The following is an 18,435-nucleotide window of genomic DNA, read 5'->3' on the forward strand; positions in this document are numbered from 1 at the left end:
CCTAAAGCTATGTGAAAGTAACAATAACTATTGTGCCCCCATGCCACCCACACAAGGAATAGTTTTTTTTTTTTTTTTTTAATCAAGCTGGAAAATACATAAAAAATCAAGTTATTTATGATTTAATTTAAAACAGCTACACATGTTGTATCCAACTAGACAAGCAGAATCAATGGTTGAGTGTGATGGCAGGAGCTTAAGATGGCAATAAATAAAAGCTCCTCAGCTAGGTTTCTGGCACGATTCTAAAAATGAAAAACTGACTTCTGCAACCCTGAACTCAGTAAGTGACAGAGAAATGGAGAGATGCTAATTGCAGGTATGTAGTTACTGCCATTATTGTGAGGTCTCTAGAAATATGCAGTACTTTGCCAAATTCCCACCAACATTCAAAGTAAGATATTATTAATGCAAGATTTCTTTTGCTTTATTATCATAAATGTGCATACATGGTCTTGACTTAGCTATCCATATTTAACCAAGCATTTTTTATAATAATAACTTGACATTAAACAGGGAAATACCAGCACTGTAGATTCTTGAACAGTGTGTTTGCCTACACATGCTATTATATTAGCACCAGTATATAAAGAATATGGAAAATAAAACATAAAAATAAAATACAGAAAACTTATTTATTTTTCAAAACACAAACAGATGTTTATTAAAGACATGCAGGATTCTTTCCTAATTACTGGTATGTTTTTAAAAAATGTTTACAAGATTGTCAAAGATTTCATTTCGAAAAACATACCACCAATGTTAAACTTCCAAGTTTATCATTAGTTTAAAAATCAATTGACTCAAGATGATTAAGACTAAAATGTAGTAGTTTTGCATGAAAATCACTTCCATTGAAGCAAATCATAAAAAAATCTGATAATTAATTTAATGTTTTAAAATGTTACCTGCATATACAGCTGGAGACCCTGAGAGAGAAGAATTGTACAATAAAATGGACTTGTCAGCAAGGCCACAGGCAAGGTGTTTTCCATTTCCTGTAACAAAATAAAAGCAGCAATTCACTATTTTTATTAAGAATAAATTTAAGAATGCTTTTCAAAGTGTTAAGAACTGAAGCCTTACTCCTGCTATACTTTTTCACAATGTTTTAACATCCTTTGGGAGTTAAACAATTGTAATCTCTCCAGCCACACTTTTTTCTACATGCATTGTAAAGTGTTCACAAGACTGCCATTAGCTGTGAGACCATAGAGCTGGCAGGAGTGATATTTGATTGAAAGGACTTTGTGATCAGAATTGAGAATATCTACAGCTATCAGCTATGAGCAGATGATACACACTGAGTACAATTAAGAATTTGCTGATCATACATTTAGCATAAAGCATAATGAAGTGTTTCACTTGAGGAAGGGAGAGAAGATGTCTGTGATGGCAGCATGTGCTGTTCCTGAAGACTACACTAACAGCGACTGCTGGAAGTACCTGCAAATTAGCAGATACATCAGTTTGTCCATTACTGATTAATATTTTCTCTGTGTCATTCCTACTATTCATAAATCGTCAGTGCAATAATATTCAGGCTAAAAATGATATGTGACTAGCAGGATGTACTATGTTGTCTACTGGTAAAAACAACATGCTGTATATGATACAATTTATGAAATCTTAATAATGGTGTTCTATGCTACCACCAACATGTGGTTTGATAAAGTTTACACTTTAGTCAAAAATGTGTTTTACACATCAGTCGTCTTACCCTAGTCCTCTCTAGACATTGTTATGCCTCCAAAAGCTAAATTCATATATTTGTTCTTGAAGACGCTAGAATTGCCATTAGAGGAAAGAAATAGTAATTTTATTTTATTAATTAAATGGTTATTTATTCATATATATATATATATATATATATATATATATATATATATATATATATATATATATATAATCTTCATTTGGATCTTGATCTTTGTTTGTCCGCGAATGAATTAGAAGAAGCACTAGATGGCAGTAGAGAGTCAGCTAAAATATAGGCATTGCATTAAGAATCTCCTCCAGGCTTATACTACTGAAGTCTGTAGTACTCCAGTCACACCTCAAAACACAGACATTCAAACTAAACAAATTGTTGTGCTTTAAATTAACTAATCTTTATATATAATCTTCATTTGGATCTTGATCTTTGTTTGTCCACGAATTCCACGCATGCGTAGACCACCTTCCAGTTTAGTACGTTGTTGTTACTCACGGATGTCAACAATGTGCCAGAATAACGAAAGGGGTGGTGGACAGTGTTATGCTGGTTAGCTCCTGAGGCCTGGTTAGAGAATGAGATTGCCGAAGATAAAAGGTACATGCCTACGTAACATATGAATGAAAGAAAGACAGTGGGTAAAATGAATGACAACGTAACAGCACGTTCAGGAAATTGTTATTGTTACGTTGTAGCCGGCGAGTGCTGCGCGTCTCACAGTTGTACCCTGGCTTGCTCACATGTCAGTGAAGTGATCCCTATTTATGCTTTAAAGAGCCTGGATACCTATGTGTCCTCCTTTTATAACCATTGCTCCCTGTATATTGCCTTACTCTTTGGATTGCCACAAAGCACCGTGCAAGATTGGAGAAAGGTTGAGAAGAGATCGTGAGAGGAAACGACAGCGTCGTGAAAACGAGACGGACTGTGAATGGAGAGAAGTAGAAATGCTCCTCCACCACCACATAATTAGTATTCGGACAGTGATTCCGAGTAGGTCGTTCCTATCGAATCAATGTCCAAGGGTTTTGTTTTGTAATTTTGTTTCCCTTATAAAAAATCATAATGCTGTGCGATGAAGGGCCCAGTTCACGACTGGCAGCCGCATTTAAACAGGGAGCCCTTCACAGACAACTTTAACACGCGCAAAGTAGTTGGGCGCACATGGCTAATATATATATATATATATATATATATATATATATATATATATAATATATATATATATATATATATATATATATACATATATATATATATATATATATAGTGATAGACGGCCAGGAACCCTTCGGCACTTCTCTTCCCTGGGCACTTGGATGGTCCTTAATCCCTGGGGGACAGCGCTTCCGGTACACCAGGAAGTGCTGACAGACCAGCAGGGATGGTATATGCCCGGAGTGCTTCCGGGTGCAAGGGCAGCACTTCCGCCACACTGGGGAGTGTTGCCAGAAGTTCATCATCAGGCACCTGGAGTACATCCGGGGCAATATAAAAGGGGCCGCCTCAGTCCATTTGGGGAGCCGGAGTCGGGTGGAAGTGGATAGAGTTTGCAAGAGAGGAGTGGAGGCCAAGGACTGTAGATAGATAGATAGATAGATAGATAGATAGATAGATAGATAGATAGATAGATAGATAGATAGATAGATAGATAGATAGATAGATAGATAGATAGATAGATAGATAGATAGATAGATAGATAGATAGATAGATAGATAGATAGATAGATAGATAGATAGATAGATAGATAGATAGATAGATGTTTTCATTAAGTCCATTGATTGTTTGTCAAAATCAGTGACTTTAAACATGCCTTCCAAATCTATTTAAACAGTAATATAATTTTATTTCACTAACATTTACCTGAGTACTGGAGAGAGAAAATAGGAGTTGGTCTGTCCGCTACATTTACTTGCTTTTGAAAAGCATTTGGAACAGGGCAGTCCACTGGGTATTCTTTGGCAATTAAACTGTTGGCAATTCAAAGTAAAAAAAAAAGCATCAAAGTTAATGAGTCCTGTATCTTAAAACAAACATCAACAATTCATTAACATCATACCGCTGGATATACTCAGAAACTAGCATATATCAAAAAGACTGCAACTTTAAAAAATAAATTGTGTAACATTCTCAGACTAAAGCATTTGCTCATCATGAGGTGGAAATCAGTAATTTCTTTTAAAGGAATGGGATGGCTTGTACTTGTATAATTATATCGACTAAGTCACACTTTCCTTTCAACACAGTGAAACAATTTTCACTGATCTTAAAGTAATTTGTGATTGTGCATAACTTACTTTTATCGGATAAATCTTTGCTTGTTGAAGATATCGCTAAAATATGCCTAAATCTGTTCCTAATAAGTCTTTGTACAGTGCATAGGCATGAAAATTGGTTGACATGAAGATTACAGGCTAGGCAGTTACATTTTTTGAATGTTGTGGTACACATTCCTTGTAATAACTTAAAGCCTACAATCAAAGGAGTCTTGTTTCAAAATTTTTACAATAATAAAGTCAAATGAAAAGGAAAATTGATTACTCTTTTTTTTTTAATTGGGTACTGCTGCCTTGTAATAAAGAGACTGGAGTTTGCACCCTGGTTGCTCTGTGCAGAGTTTGCAAGTTCTCCCTGTGCCTGGGATGGTTTACTCTGGGGCTCCAGTTTCCTCTCACACTCCACAGAAATGCAGGTTACGTGAATTAGAATTGCAAAATTGGCCCTAGCCTGTGTGTGCATGTGTGTGTCTTCGGTCGTCACCCTTTCCAAGTATTGTTCCTGCTTTGTGTCAATAGGCTGGGATAGGCTGCAGCTGCACCATGATCCTGCCCTGGATAAGCAGGCTAAAAAATGGATGTACATGCAAATATTTAAGTCTCTAAATGCTTTCTTTTCTTTCAAATATGGGATCATATTACAGTATCTTCACATTAAAGCACAAAACAGAATTCTAAAAAATTCCAGTCCTTACTCTGTAAATAACACAAGTGTCTGCCATTACTTTGGCATAAGGTCACTGTTTTTTAAAATGGATTAAATATAAATTAACATACTCACCTAGTGTGATGTTCTTTTAGCGATGAATCAAACTGTTTTGGCATATTAGTCTTGGGTGAAAACATGCTCATCCTATTATAAAAAAGAAATAAGGGTTTATAATTTCTCCCTGTTTCTATCAATATGTACACACAAATATGCTGCATGCATATACTGTAGAACATCACAGTTCATTCTGCCACCTCAAGAAGAATAAGTTGGGAGCACAGGGAAAGCAACAGTGGAGAAGACAAGTAACTCCAGGGGCCAGAAGACATGTTGCTATCTCTCTCTTTTCGTGGAGGACTGAAAGCATCTCATTAAGGATCCACCTCAGAAGTGCCAGAGATTCTGTCCAACCTCAGAAAATCAAGACTATGTATATGACCCACTTGCTGTATGTATTGTGAAGGAGTGCCTTTTTGTGCTACCATGGTGTAAAACCTAAGCTCTTTTTGTCAAATTGATTAACTTTTTATAAGAAAAAGAAAACACAAAACGGGGACAAACATTTGGGGAAATAACAAAGAAGTGAAACAAAAGAGAGAAAATAAAACTTGTTGCTTTTCAACACCTCAATCCACAACAGCTTCACCCCAGTCTACTCAGGATGAGGTAGCTTTTCACTTGCCTACAATCCAAAATGTAAAGCCATAAGAACCAAAACAGCTCTCCTGTTAAATCCACAACTTTCTCCTTCTCTCTCATCACAAACTTTGGACACAACACCTCCATTTCTTCTTTGAGCCCAACTCATGCACCGACTCTAAACTCAGTAAACCATTGATAGGAATCATCATGTAAACCTCATTCCATGGTTTCTTCCACTTCAATTCCTAGAATCGCTCTGGAGGCCAGGAACACCCTCTGAAAGTTCTGCGGGATGCTTTCCAGGGCTTCTTCTGGATCCTTCATATCTCCATGCATGACTGAGTCACAGCACTTTTTTTAAACCACCAGTGTAAACAGACTTGAGTTTTTACTAACAAACTGTGGCAGTGTCTTCAATGGTGTAAGGGCAGAATCCAACAGGAAAACAATCATATCATCTATAAAGCAAATTTTTCACATGTGAAATTTTAAAGCTATTAGAATGACAGAGGTGGATGAAGGTGGAGATGAGCATCAAGTAGTATGTAAAATGAGCATCAAGATACTTATACTTACGAAGTTATGTGTTCATTGTTAAATCTGTTATTATTCTTGCTCTATGACATTGTGTGACATAATGATAATTTCAAGTTGAATGAACAAATCTTAAACTTAATCTGGGAAGTACAATGTATTATTTTTAAGATTTTTGTCTGTAGCTTTAAACTTACAAGAAGAGTATCACATTTATGTATATATTGCTGTAACATAATTTTTAGACAATTCCTGTATTTGATAGCTATATTCAGTACTTTTTCTAAATAAATTAAAAACCTTGTTTATAACTGGTAACTGGAGAAAAATCTTTTGTTCATTAAATTATTTTATGCCGCTGTTGCTTTCAGTTCCAAGTTATAGATTTACACTGTAAAAGAACAGAGTTTAGCTATTGAATTACATATTACATCTTATGAAAAGAATGCCAACTGAGCACTTCGAGTGCATAATGTTTAGTGGCTTTCATATTCAACAGATTGTGTCATAAAAGGTAAAAATAATCAAACTTTATGTTTTTATGACATCTTAAGATGAAACACCAACTACACCCCACAGATCAAAAGTAGGAGTTGTTTATAAAAAAAACTTATCTGAATATGTTATTGAATTATTTGTACTGCTGCTCCACATACTGATTCTCAACTAGTCTTTAAAAAATACATACTGTAGATCATTATAAAAAACATTAAAATAGGCGGCACCTAGATATCCCTAAAGTAAAGTCTATTTTTATTATTAGTAAAATAACTAAAAAATTGCTAGTTTTTAGGACAGGCAGACGTACAATATAAAAACTATAAATCCATCCATTTTCCAACCCGCTATAAATGTTATTTTTAATTACTGTATGAACTGTACTTGTTAGGTGATATCTTAAATACTGCATGTAATTTCTGTATTCCTACTTGAAGAAAGCTGTAACAGTTTTCAGTAAAGGCTCAAAGTATTTTAAAAGAATTAAAGAAATAAAGCAACGTAGATATCTGGGCACAACTGGGTGAATCAAGAAAGTCTGACACAATACATTAAAACATGTAAAAATATGGAACAGCTTAACTACCATTGTAGTCCAGATGTCGCAACTTGCAAATGTTTATGTACAAATATTGCATTGCAGACGCTAAACGAATAAGAAATAACAACTAACTTTGTACCGGAAGGAACTGTGTACTGTACAGTTTTAGAAACGTCTATACGTGAAAGCATTTTAAAAATTATGAAATATAAAAGATTTAAAGAGTAACCCTCATACCTCTCAACTGTTGTGTCTGAATATTTAAAATTTTCTGGGCAGAGCCTTTGCTGAGGGAGGCTTATAAGATCCATTATAGATACATTATAATTTTTCAAATGAATTTTCCTAATTGGAGCACATGCTGTTCATGTGACCAGATCAATGTCAAAAGTAAGTCAGTCAAAGAAACTAAAACAACACAGCTGTTGTGTAAAATGTAAGTTTTTTTTGTAACTGGGCAAACTTTTCACAAATTAAATTTTATTTAACACATACACATTATACATAAAGTACAATATGTAGGGAAATGCTTGGTTGCTCAACTCCAATGACTATGCATTTTGGAAGAATATAGGATAGTAACAATAATACATCCATCCATCCATTTTCCAACCCGCTGAATCCGAACACAGGGTCACGGGGGTCTGCTGGAGCCAATCCCAGCCAACACAGGGCACAAGGCAGGGAACCAATCCCGGGCAGGGTGCCAACCCACCACAGGACACGCACAAACACACCCCACACACCAAGCACACACTAGGGCCAATTTAGAATCGCCAATCCACCTAACCTGCATGTCTTTGGCTGTGGGAGGAAACCAGAGCGCCCGGAGGAAACCCACGCAGACACGGGGAGAACATGCAAACTCCACGCAGGGAGGACCCACAATAATACAGGACTTTATAAATATCAATAAAATCATTAATACAGTTTTAAAATGCAATAAATAATAACTAAGTAAATAACTTAATGTATGAGAGTTAACAAAAGGGCATATCATGTGGTTCTGGACACTTTCTTTATTCAAGATGACTGTGAAAAAATGCTGCTCATCAGTCTCTCTGAGCTGGACTTTAGGTAGCGGTAGCATTTACCTGACCAAAGCACAGAAAAGAGGCCATTGTTGGGAAGGCTGGTATCACTGATACATGTCTTTCCCTGGTCTGACATCACTTGGTGTGGATGTCCTGGAGTTTTAGGAGTGTACACCCAGTGATGCATTCAGCTGACTACACCAATCCCTGCAGAACCTTGCGGTCATACTGTGTTCCCAAACCAGGCAGTAATACTTCCTGTCAGAATACAGTGGTGTGAAAAACTATTTTCCCCCTTCCTGATTTCTTATTCTTTTGCATGTTTGTCACACAAAATGTTTCTGATCATCAAACACATTTAACCATTAGTCAAATATAACACAAGTAAACACAAAATGCAGTTTGTAAATGGTGGGTTTTTATTATTTAGGGAGAAAAAAAAATCCAAACCTACATGGCCCCTGTGTGAAAAAGTAATTGCCCCCTGAACCTAATAACTGGTTGGGCCACCCTTAGCAGCAATAACTGCAATCAAGCGTTTGCGATAACTTGCAATGAGTCTTTTACAGCGCTCTGGAGGAATTTTGGCCCACTCATCTTTGCAAAATTGTTGTAATTCAGCTTTATTTTGAGGGTTTTCTAGCATGAACCGCCTTTTTAAGGTCATGCCATAGCATCTCAATTGGATTCAGGTCAGGACTTTGACTAGGCCACTCCAAAGTCTTCATTTTGTTTTTCTTCAGCCATTCAGAGGTGGATTTGCTGGTGTGTTTTTGGGTCATTGTCCTGTTGCAGCACCAAGATCGCTTCAGCTTGAGTTGACGAACAGATGGCCGACATTCTCCTTCAGGATTTTTTGGTAGACAGTAGAATTCATGGTTCCATCTATCACAGCAAGCCTTCAGGTCCTGAAGCAGCAAAACAACCCCAGACCATCACACTACCCACCACCATATTTTACTGTTGGTATGATGTTCTTTTTCTGAAATGCTGTGTTCCTTTTACGCCAGATGTAACGGGACATTTGCCTTCCAAAAAGTTCAACTTTTGTCTCATCAGTCCACAAGGTATTTTCCCAAAAGTCTTGGCAATCATTGAGATGTTTCTTAGCAAAATTGAGACGAGCCTAATGTTCTTTTTGCTTAACAGTGGTTTGCGTCTTGGAAATCTGCATGCAGGCCGTTTTTGCCGAGTCTCTTTCTTATGGTGGAGTCGTGAACACTGACCTTAATTGAGGCAAGTGAGGCCTGCAGTTCTTTAGACGTTGTCCTGGGGTCTTTTGTGACCTCTCGGATGAGTCGTCTCTGCGCTCTTGGGGTAATTTTGGTCGGCCGGCCACTCCTGGGAAGGTTCACCACTGTTCCATGTTTTTGCCATTTGTGGATAATGGCTCTCACTGTGGTTCGCTGGAGTCCCAAAGCTTTAGAAATGGCTTTATAACCTTTACCAGACTGATAGATCTCAATTACTTCTGTTCTCATTTGTTCCTGAATTTCTTTTGAGGTGCTTTTGGTCTACTTCTCTGTGTCAGGCAGCTCCTATTTAAGTGATTTCTTGATTGAAACAGGTGTGGCAGTAATCAGGCCTGGGGGTGGCTACGGAAATTGAACTCAGGTGTGATACAACACAGTTAGGTTATTTTTTAACAAGGGGGGCAATTACTTTTTCACACAGGGCCATGTAGGTTTGGATTTTTTTTCTCCCTAAATAATAAAAACCATCATTTAAAAACTGCATTTTGTGTTTACTTGTGTTATATTTGACTAATGGTTAAATGTGTTTGATGATCAGAAACATTTTGTGTGACAAACATGCAAAAGAATAAGAAATCAGGAAGGGGGCAAATAGTTTTTCACACCACTGTATTTCCAATGGTGGAAATCTTTACAAAGTAATGATTTAATTTAAATCTTGTAATGATTAATTATTATAACATAAAAATAAGATACAATTTGAACGGGTTCAAATATGAAAGAGAACATACATCAAAAAAATGACAAGGATTAACCATGGAGTGATGGAATGGCTTCTGTGCATCAGTGATTCTCATTGTTATGTTTCTGAAAACCCCATGCTCCTAGTAAGGTTACTCATTAAAAACTGGTCTAAGGGTAAAGGTCAGATAAATTAGGACCTACAAAACAGAATTCCATGATAGGTCTTTTCCAGATAAAAAATTCTGAAAATAAAATGTACAGCCACATACAAATTAATTAGTGGACTGAATCGGCTGTTATTTTAGCTATTTGGTAAATTGCTATCGGGAGAATCACATTCCCATATCTCTCTAGGGTTTATTATGTACATTTTAACAAATGGTCACAAGCACCCGACTACCAATTACTATTTGTTGTTGTGAAGAGAATAGGTTCATTTCTGAAATCCTAATATTTTATCAGTGCATTGCTTTATTTTAAGAGGTACTCAATGAAATACAATTCTGCTCAGTAGGAATTTTATAGTGCAAAAATGGTAAGAATTTTCAAATGACATCCTGACCTTGAACATGCTGGACTATCTTAAGAGAATATACTCCACCAAAAAATGATAATGTTTTGTAGTGATGACTAAGAAATAATTTTAATCTCATGTTTCCATGCAGAATGGAGGCAACAAACTTTCAGATAGAATCAGCATCTATTGAAACCAATGCTGGAAAAAAGCAAATATAAAAACATGCATGAAAAAAATCTCATGTTACTCATGTCACATAAGCATTAGAACATTAGAACACTCTAGACGAGAACAGGCCATTCAGCCCAACAAAGCTTGCCAGTCCTATCCACTTATTTCTTTCAAAAAAACATCAAGTCGAGTTTTGAAAGTCCCCAACGTCTTACTGTCTACCACACTACTTGGTAGCTTATTCCAAGTGTCTATCGTTCTTTGTGTAAAGAAAAACTTTTGTTTCTGCGAAATTTACCCTTAACAAGTTTCCAACTGTGTCCCCGTGTTCTTGATGAACTCATTTTAAAATAACAGTCTTGATCCACTGTACAAATTCCCTTCATAATTTTAAACACTTCAGTCATGTCTCCTCTTAATCTTCTTCTGCTTAAATTGTATAGGCTCAGCTCTTTTAATCTTTCCTCATAATTCACTCCTGTAGCCCAGAAATCAGCCTACTTACTCTTCTCTGGACCTTTTCTAGCGCTGCTATGTCCTTTTTCTAGCATGGAGAACAAAACTACACACAGTACTCCAGATGAGGCCACACCAGTGCATTATAAAGGTTTAGCAGAACCTCCTTGGACATGTACTCCACACACCGTGCTTTATAACCTAACATTCGGTTTGCCTTCTTAATGGCTTCTGAACACTGTCGGGAAGTCAATAGCTTAGAGTCCACTATGACTCCTAAGGTGTACTCTCGATTTTACGACTGCCCATTGTGTATTCAAACCTAACATTTTTACTTCCTATAGATAGATAGATAGATAGATAGATAGATAGATAGATAGATAGATAGATAGATAGATAGATAGATAGATAGATAGATAGATAGATAGATAGATAGATAGATAGATAGATAGATAGATAGATAGATAGATAGATAGATAGATAGATAGATAGATAGATAGATAGATAGATAGATAGATACTTTATTAATCCCGATGGGAAATTCACATGAAATTCCTATGTGTAATACTTTACATTTACTGACATTAAATTTCATCTGCCACAAATCTGCCCAAGCCTGTATGCTATCCAAATCCTTCTGTAATAATATAACATCATCTGCAAACTTAACCAGCTTGTTACTTATATTCCTATCTAAATCATTTATATATATTAAAAATAGCAGTGGCCCCTAGCACTGACCCCTGGGGAACACCACTCTTAACATCGGCTAATTCTGATGAGGTTCCTCACACCATCACCCTCTGCTTCTTGTGTCTGAGCCAATTCTGCACCCATCTAAAAACCTCACCTTGATCTCCCACTTCTTTTAGTTTGATGCCCAACCTTTCATGTGGCACCTTATCTAATGCTTTCTGAAAGTCCAGATAAATAATATCATCTGCTCCACTTTGATCGTATCCTTTTGTTGTCTCCTCATAGAATTCCAGCATGTTAGTAAAACATGACCTCCCTCTTCTGAACCCATGCCGACTGATCCTAATAACTCCTGTCCTTACCAGGTTTTGCACAATCTTATGCTTAATAATTCCTTCCATTAATTTTCCTGTGATGCATGTTAAGCTTACTAGCCTATAGTTGCTTGGCTCTGCCCTGTCACCCTTTTTATATAATGGGATGATATTTGCCATTTTCCAGTCCTTCAGAATCTCTCCAGTGCGCAGTGACTTCCTAACAATATGTGTCAAGGGTTTATATATGTACTCGTTAGCCTCCTTAACAACTTGAATGTAAATTTTATCTGGTACTGGTTATTTGTTTGATTTCAGACTATTTATGTAATCTGAGCAGTACTTCTCCCTCTACAATTTCCAAATCCCTCAGTACCTCCTTAGTGGTCCTCTGGGAGGTTATCCACTTGCTTATGTGTGAAGACCTTAAGTAAGTTTAGGGTATCTGCTATTTCATTGTCTGTATCTTTTAATTCCCCTTTACTATTTCTGATGCACTTTACTTCCTCCTTGACTGTTTTTTCTTTTACTACTAAAATACTGAAAGAATCTCTTAGGGTTTTCTTTTGCCTTATCTGCTATATTCCTCTCCAACTGTCTTTTAGCCTCCCTGATATCCTTCTTACTGCTTGCTCTCATGTTCTCATACACTCTACGATTCACTTTGCAGTCATTAGTCTTATATGCCTTATAAAGCAGTTTTTTCCTTTGCAGCTTCTTTTTTAAATCTTTCTTAATCCACTTTGGAGTTTTTAAAATTTCCTATTAATTACAAATTTAGGTATGTATCTGTCCTGCAGTACATGTAAAACATTTTTAAACTTGTTCCACTGCTCCTTGACTGTCTCCACACTTTAAAGCTTATCCCAGTGTATCCTCCTTAGACTTTGTTGGATCTGGTCAAAATTTGCCTTACCAAAGTTCAACTTAACAATTTTAGTCTTTGCATCTGCACTCTTACAACATACTGAGAATTGTATTATATTCCTTCCCATGGGCTCACCACCTATGGGAGGGGCCAAGGAGGTCGGGTGCAATGTGAGTTGGGTGGTGGCCGAAGGCAGGAACCTTGGCGGTTCGATCCTTGGCTACAGAAGCTGGCTCTTGGGACGTGGAATGTCACCTCTCTGAAGGGGCAGGAGCCTGAGCTAGTGTGCGAGGTTGAGAGGTTCCGGCTAGATATAGTCTGGCCCACCTCGACGCACAGCTTAGACTCTGGAACCAATCTCCTTGAGAGGGGCTGGACTCTGTACCACTCTGGAGTTGCCCCCAGTGAGAGGCGCCAAACGGGTGTGGGCATACTTATTGCCCCCCGACTTCTAGCCTGTACATTGGGGTTTACCCCGGTGGACGAGAGGGTAGCCTCCCTCCGCCTTCGGGTGGGGGGACGGGTCCTAACAGTTTTTTGTGCGTATGCACCAAACAGCAGTTCGGAGTACCCACCCTTTTTGGAGTCCCTGGAGGGGGTGCTAGAGAGCATACCTTCTGGGGACTCCCTCGTCCTGCTGGGAGACTTCAATGCTCACGTGGGCAATGACAGTGAGACCTGAGAGGCCATGATTGGGAGGAACGGCCCCCCCGATCTGAACCCGAGTGGTGTTCTGTTATTGGACTTCTGTGCTCGTCACGGATTGTCCATAACAAACACCATGTTCAAGCATAGGGGTGTTCATTTGTGCATTTGGCACCAGGACACCCTAGGCCTCAGTTCGATGATCGACTTTGTGGTTGTGTCGTCGGACTTGCGGCCACATGTCTTGGACACTCGGGTGAAGAGAGGGGCGGAGCTGTCAACTGATCACCACCTGGTGGTGAGTTGGCTTCGATGGTGGGTGAGGATGCCGGTCAGGCCTGGTAGGCCCAAACGTGTTGTGAGGGTCTGCTGGGAATGTCTGGCAGAGCCCCCTGTCAGAAGTAGCTTCAACTTCCACCACCGGCAGAACTTTGACCACGTCCCGAGGGAGGTGGGGGACATTTAGTCCAAATGAGCCATGTTCCGTGCCTCTATTGTTGAGGCAGCTGACCGAAGCTGTGGCTGTAAGGTGGTCGGTGCCTGTCGTGGCGGCAATCCCCGAACCCGTTGGTGGACACCGGCGGTGAGGGATGCTGTCAAGCTGAAGAAGGAGTCCTACCGGACCCTTTTGTCCTGTGGGACTCTGGAGGCAGCAAATAGGTACCGGCAGGCCAAGCGGAATGCGGCTTCGGTGGTTGCTGAGGCAAAAACTTGGGCATGGGAGGAGTTTGGGGAGGCTATGGAGAATGACTTTCGGACGGCTTCAAGGAGATTCTGGTCCACCGTCCAGCGTCTCAGGAGGGGGAAGCAGTGCAGTGTCAACACTGTATATGGTGGGGATGGTGCGCTGCTGACCTCGACTCGGGACGTTGTGGGTCGGTGGGGGGACTACTTCGAAGACCTCCTTAATCCCACTAACATGCCTTCCAATGAGGAAGCAGAGCCTGGGGACTCGGAGGTGGGCCCCCCCATCTCTGGGACTGAGGTCACTGAGGTGGTCAAAAAACTCCTTGGTGGCAGGGCCCCGGGGGTGGATGAGATACGCCCGGAGTTCCTCAAGGCTCTGGATGTTGTAGGGCTGTCTTGGTTGACACGTCTCTGCAACATCGCATGGACATCAGGGACAGTGCCTCTGGATTGGCAGACCGGGGTGGTGGTCCCCCTCTTTAAGAAGGGGAACGGAGGGTGTGTTCCAACTACAGAGGGATCACACTCCTCAGTCTCCCTGGAAAAGTCTATTCAGGGATTCTGGAGAGGAGGGTCCATCGGATAGTCGAACCTCGAATTCAGGAGGAACAGTGTGGTTTTTGTCCTGGTCGCGGAACAGTGGACCAGCACTACACCCATAGCAGAGTCCTGGAGGGTGCATGGGAGATCACCCAACCAGTCTACATGTGTTTTGTGGACTTGGAAAAGGCGTTCGACCGTGTCCCTCGGGGAATCCTGTGGGGGGTGCTCCGGGAGTATTGGGTACCAGACCCCCTGATAAGGGCTGTTCGGTCCCTGTACAACCGGTGTCAGAGTTTGGTCCGCATTGCTGGCAGTAAGTCGAACCCGTTTCTAGTGAGAGTTGGACTCCGCCAGGGCTGCCCTTTGTCACCGATTCTGTTCATAACTTTTATGGACAGAATTTCTAGGCGCAGCCAGGGTGTTGAGGGGGTCCGGTTTAGTGGACTCAGGATTGGGTCACTGCTTTTTGCAGATGATGTTGTCTTGTTTGCTTCATCAGGCCGTGATCTTCAGCTCTTTCTGGATCGGTTCGCAGCCGAGTGTAAAGCGGCTGGGATGGGAATCAGCACCTCCAAATCCGAGACCATGGTCCTCAGCCGGAAAAGGGTGGACTGCCCTCTCAGGGTTGGTAGCGAGATCCTGCCTCAAGTGGAGGAGTTCAAGTATCTCGGGGTCTTGTTCACGAGTGAGGGAAGAATGGAGCGTGAGATCGACAGGCGGATCGGTGCTGCGTCCACAGTGATGCGGGCTCTGCATCGGTCTGTCATGGTGAAAAAGGAGCTGAGCCGCAAGGCAAACCTCTCAATTTACCAGTCGATCTATGTTCCTACCCTCACCTATGGTCATGAGCTATGGGTACTGACCGAAAGAACGAGATCGCGAATACAAGCGGCTGAAATGAGTTTCCTCCGCAGGGTGTCTGGGCTCTCCCTTAAAGATAGGGTGAGAAGCTCAGTCATCCGGGAGGGGCTCAGAGTAGAGCCGCTGCTCCTCCATCTGTAAGGTTATCCCAGTTAATATTTGAATAATTAAAGTTCCCAATGACTATAATATCTCCCTGTGAACTTGCCTTTTTGATATTACTAAAAAGATGTGTGTTGAAATTACTGTCTGAATTGGGTGGTCTATAACACACTCCTAAAATAAGACCTCTTTCCCTAATTTTTTCCAGTCGAAACCACATGTCCTCACTTTCTGTTCTGTCCATCCTACCTAAAAAATGTGTATCCCTGTATGTTACACACATCCCCATCTTTGTTATTTAGCCAGGTTTCTGTTATTGCTATAATATCATAATTATGCTGCATACAACTCCAACTCGCTTACCTTATTTTTGATACTTCATTAAGGCAAGCTATTTTTAATGGGTTACTCCTTCTACATTTCAATGTTGGCTTAGAATTTACATTACTACACATTTTTATTTCTACACCGTTGTTTGTTCCACCATACATAGATCTAAACCTGGCCTGTCTTAAACTCCCTGCCCCTCCCCGTTCCTTAGTTTAAACAATCCTCGAATAGCCAACTCTTATGCCTCCCCAATACATTGGTGCCTCTCTAGTTCAGATGTAACCTGTCACGGCAGAACAAGTCCTATCTGTTCCAAAGGGAGTCCCAATGCCCCATAAACCTATACCCTTCCACCCTACATCAAGATTTGAGCCATACGTTAAGCCTACTAATCTCCTCAGTCTTACCTGGACTGGTGCATGGCACAGGCAGAACTTCAGAAAAGACTACCTTGTCAGTCCTGCTCCTCAGCCTGGCACCTAACTCTTTGAATATGGATCGCAGAACTGACAGAACACCCTTATTTATGTCATTTGTTCCAACATAGACATGACAACTGGATCCACCCTCGCTCTGGCCAAGAGCCCATCTACCCTTCCAGGGAGGTCCCCCACCTGTGCATCTAGAAGGCAACACACTCTCTGTCTCTGGAGTACATCTGCGCTTCAATCCCCATAATGATTGAGTCCCCAACTATCACTACCTCTCTCTTTCTGGGAACTGGTTTTGAGGTGGTCCGTTGGGGTTCCTCATCCCTGCCTACCACCTCAGAATCATCAGAGACACCGTCCAGCTCTGCAAGGACGTAATAACGGTTTGACACTTCTAATTCTAGGATTGATGCCCCTGGACAGTCTGCACTCTTTACCTTACGCCTTGTGACCATGACTCACCTATTTCTACCTGTCTGGTCTGGAATCTCTTTCCACGCCGCCTTGGGGGTGTACACTATCTCTCTAAAGGACACCTGGGTCAGGTCCACCAATTACCTACTACAACCCTGGCCAGCCAACTCCTCCTCTAGTTCAGCGACCCTGAGCTCAAGGTGCTGGATCAGCTGGAATCTCCTGCAGATGTAGCCCTCATAGACAACTGGCTCCTCCATGCCATCATCTAAAAAGTCCAACATCCAACAGGACTTGCATTGCACTGGCCTCATTATTCAAATTTGATTTAGGATTAGTAACATTTTTTTTCTTAAAATTAAATGATTTAACTTAAATGGTAACACTAAGAACTGCTACAGCTATTTTACGCCTTGTCCCCTTAGGCTCCTGTACTGTTCTCCCTCTCAGCTACCAGCTGTTTCTCCTTCTATTAGGTTAACTTTACTTTTCTCAGTCTGTTCTCCTAACTTTGCACTCCTCTTATTCCTTACTTAAAAGCTCTCCACTCACACTGTTTGTATTCCCCCGTATTAAGGAACCTTTACGCATTCGCCCACTTATCTGTTCTACCTCTGGACCGCTAAGAACTGTTCAAACTAAAATAAACAAATAAATAAAACTTTACTACCTTATCTGCTCCTACAGTCTCTTGTGCCTGATCTGCATCTTAACGCTGGCTGCTTACCTGCGCACCGTTGAGCCTTCCCCTTTATTGTTTTGAAGACAGGCCTTTTATTCTTTTCTTTTAAACGAAGGAATCTCTGTTACGACATGGTTATTTGCTTACAAATGCCGATGTCAGTTACTGCTGCTTTCTACCCTACCTCCTCGATGCTAGTTCAGATATAGACAACAAGAACACGGACACGTAGAAGTACAAGTAACATTTCCAAGCGCACCTCCAAACACCCAGCTACTTTTGCTCTTGTGCAGGCGAAAAAAAAAGCAAAAAAAAAAAACTCTTTAAAAGGGAAAAAAGCTTTAAAAATTCCCACACAGCTCCTTAGTGGCAACCAAATCCCAAGATTTTAAGAGCAAAATTGATTTTTTTTTTATTTAACTCTCACATCACAGAAAACACTAAAAACTCTCAGCAGCCTCTAGTGTTTGCAAAGTACACGTCAGCATGCCTTAAGTCTCAGCACTTTGCCTCAAGCCTCAGTACTCAGCCCTCAAGCCATACTTTAAGTCATCCAGATGTACTCTCATAATGGGCAAAGCATGTGCACTTTTTGCTAAAATACTGTTAAAAATTGCTTCCAGAAAATCCAAGGAATACAAGCACTGCAAATGCTTGTATACGGGATCGTGCTTTGGACTTGAAGTCTTGCGTCATCGTCTCATTCACTGGTTAAGAGTCCTGTCTTCAATTCAAAAGGCCTGTCTCCTTTGGAAGCATTTCCTCAGTATCCACAACTTGGATTTATTTAACAATATTTTAGCAAAAAATGCAGGCATTTTGCCCATTGTGAG

General features: G+C 40.3%; 1 protein-coding gene across 2 annotated transcripts in view; it reads right to left on the reverse strand.

Moving 5' to 3' along the window:
* The window catches only part of wdr27 (WD repeat domain 27), a 284,536-nt gene that overhangs the window by 204,147 nt on the left and 61,954 nt on the right, over nucleotides 1-18,435 (reverse strand). For both annotated transcript variants that reach the window (XM_051919351.1, XM_051919350.1), the window contains exons 15-17: nucleotides 4,772-4,843; nucleotides 3,578-3,684; nucleotides 909-998 (exon numbers count right to left, since the gene is read on the reverse strand). In XM_051919351.1, coding sequence (XP_051775311.1) covers nucleotides 909-998; nucleotides 3,578-3,684; nucleotides 4,772-4,843 — 269 coding nt within the window. The remainder of the gene's footprint in view (nucleotides 1-908; nucleotides 999-3,577; nucleotides 3,685-4,771; nucleotides 4,844-18,435) is intronic.

The sequence above is a fragment of the Erpetoichthys calabaricus genome, chromosome 15 (assembly GCF_900747795.2).
Source record: "Erpetoichthys calabaricus chromosome 15, fErpCal1.3, whole genome shotgun sequence".
NCBI lineage: Eukaryota > Metazoa > Chordata > Cladistia > Polypteriformes > Polypteridae > Erpetoichthys > Erpetoichthys calabaricus.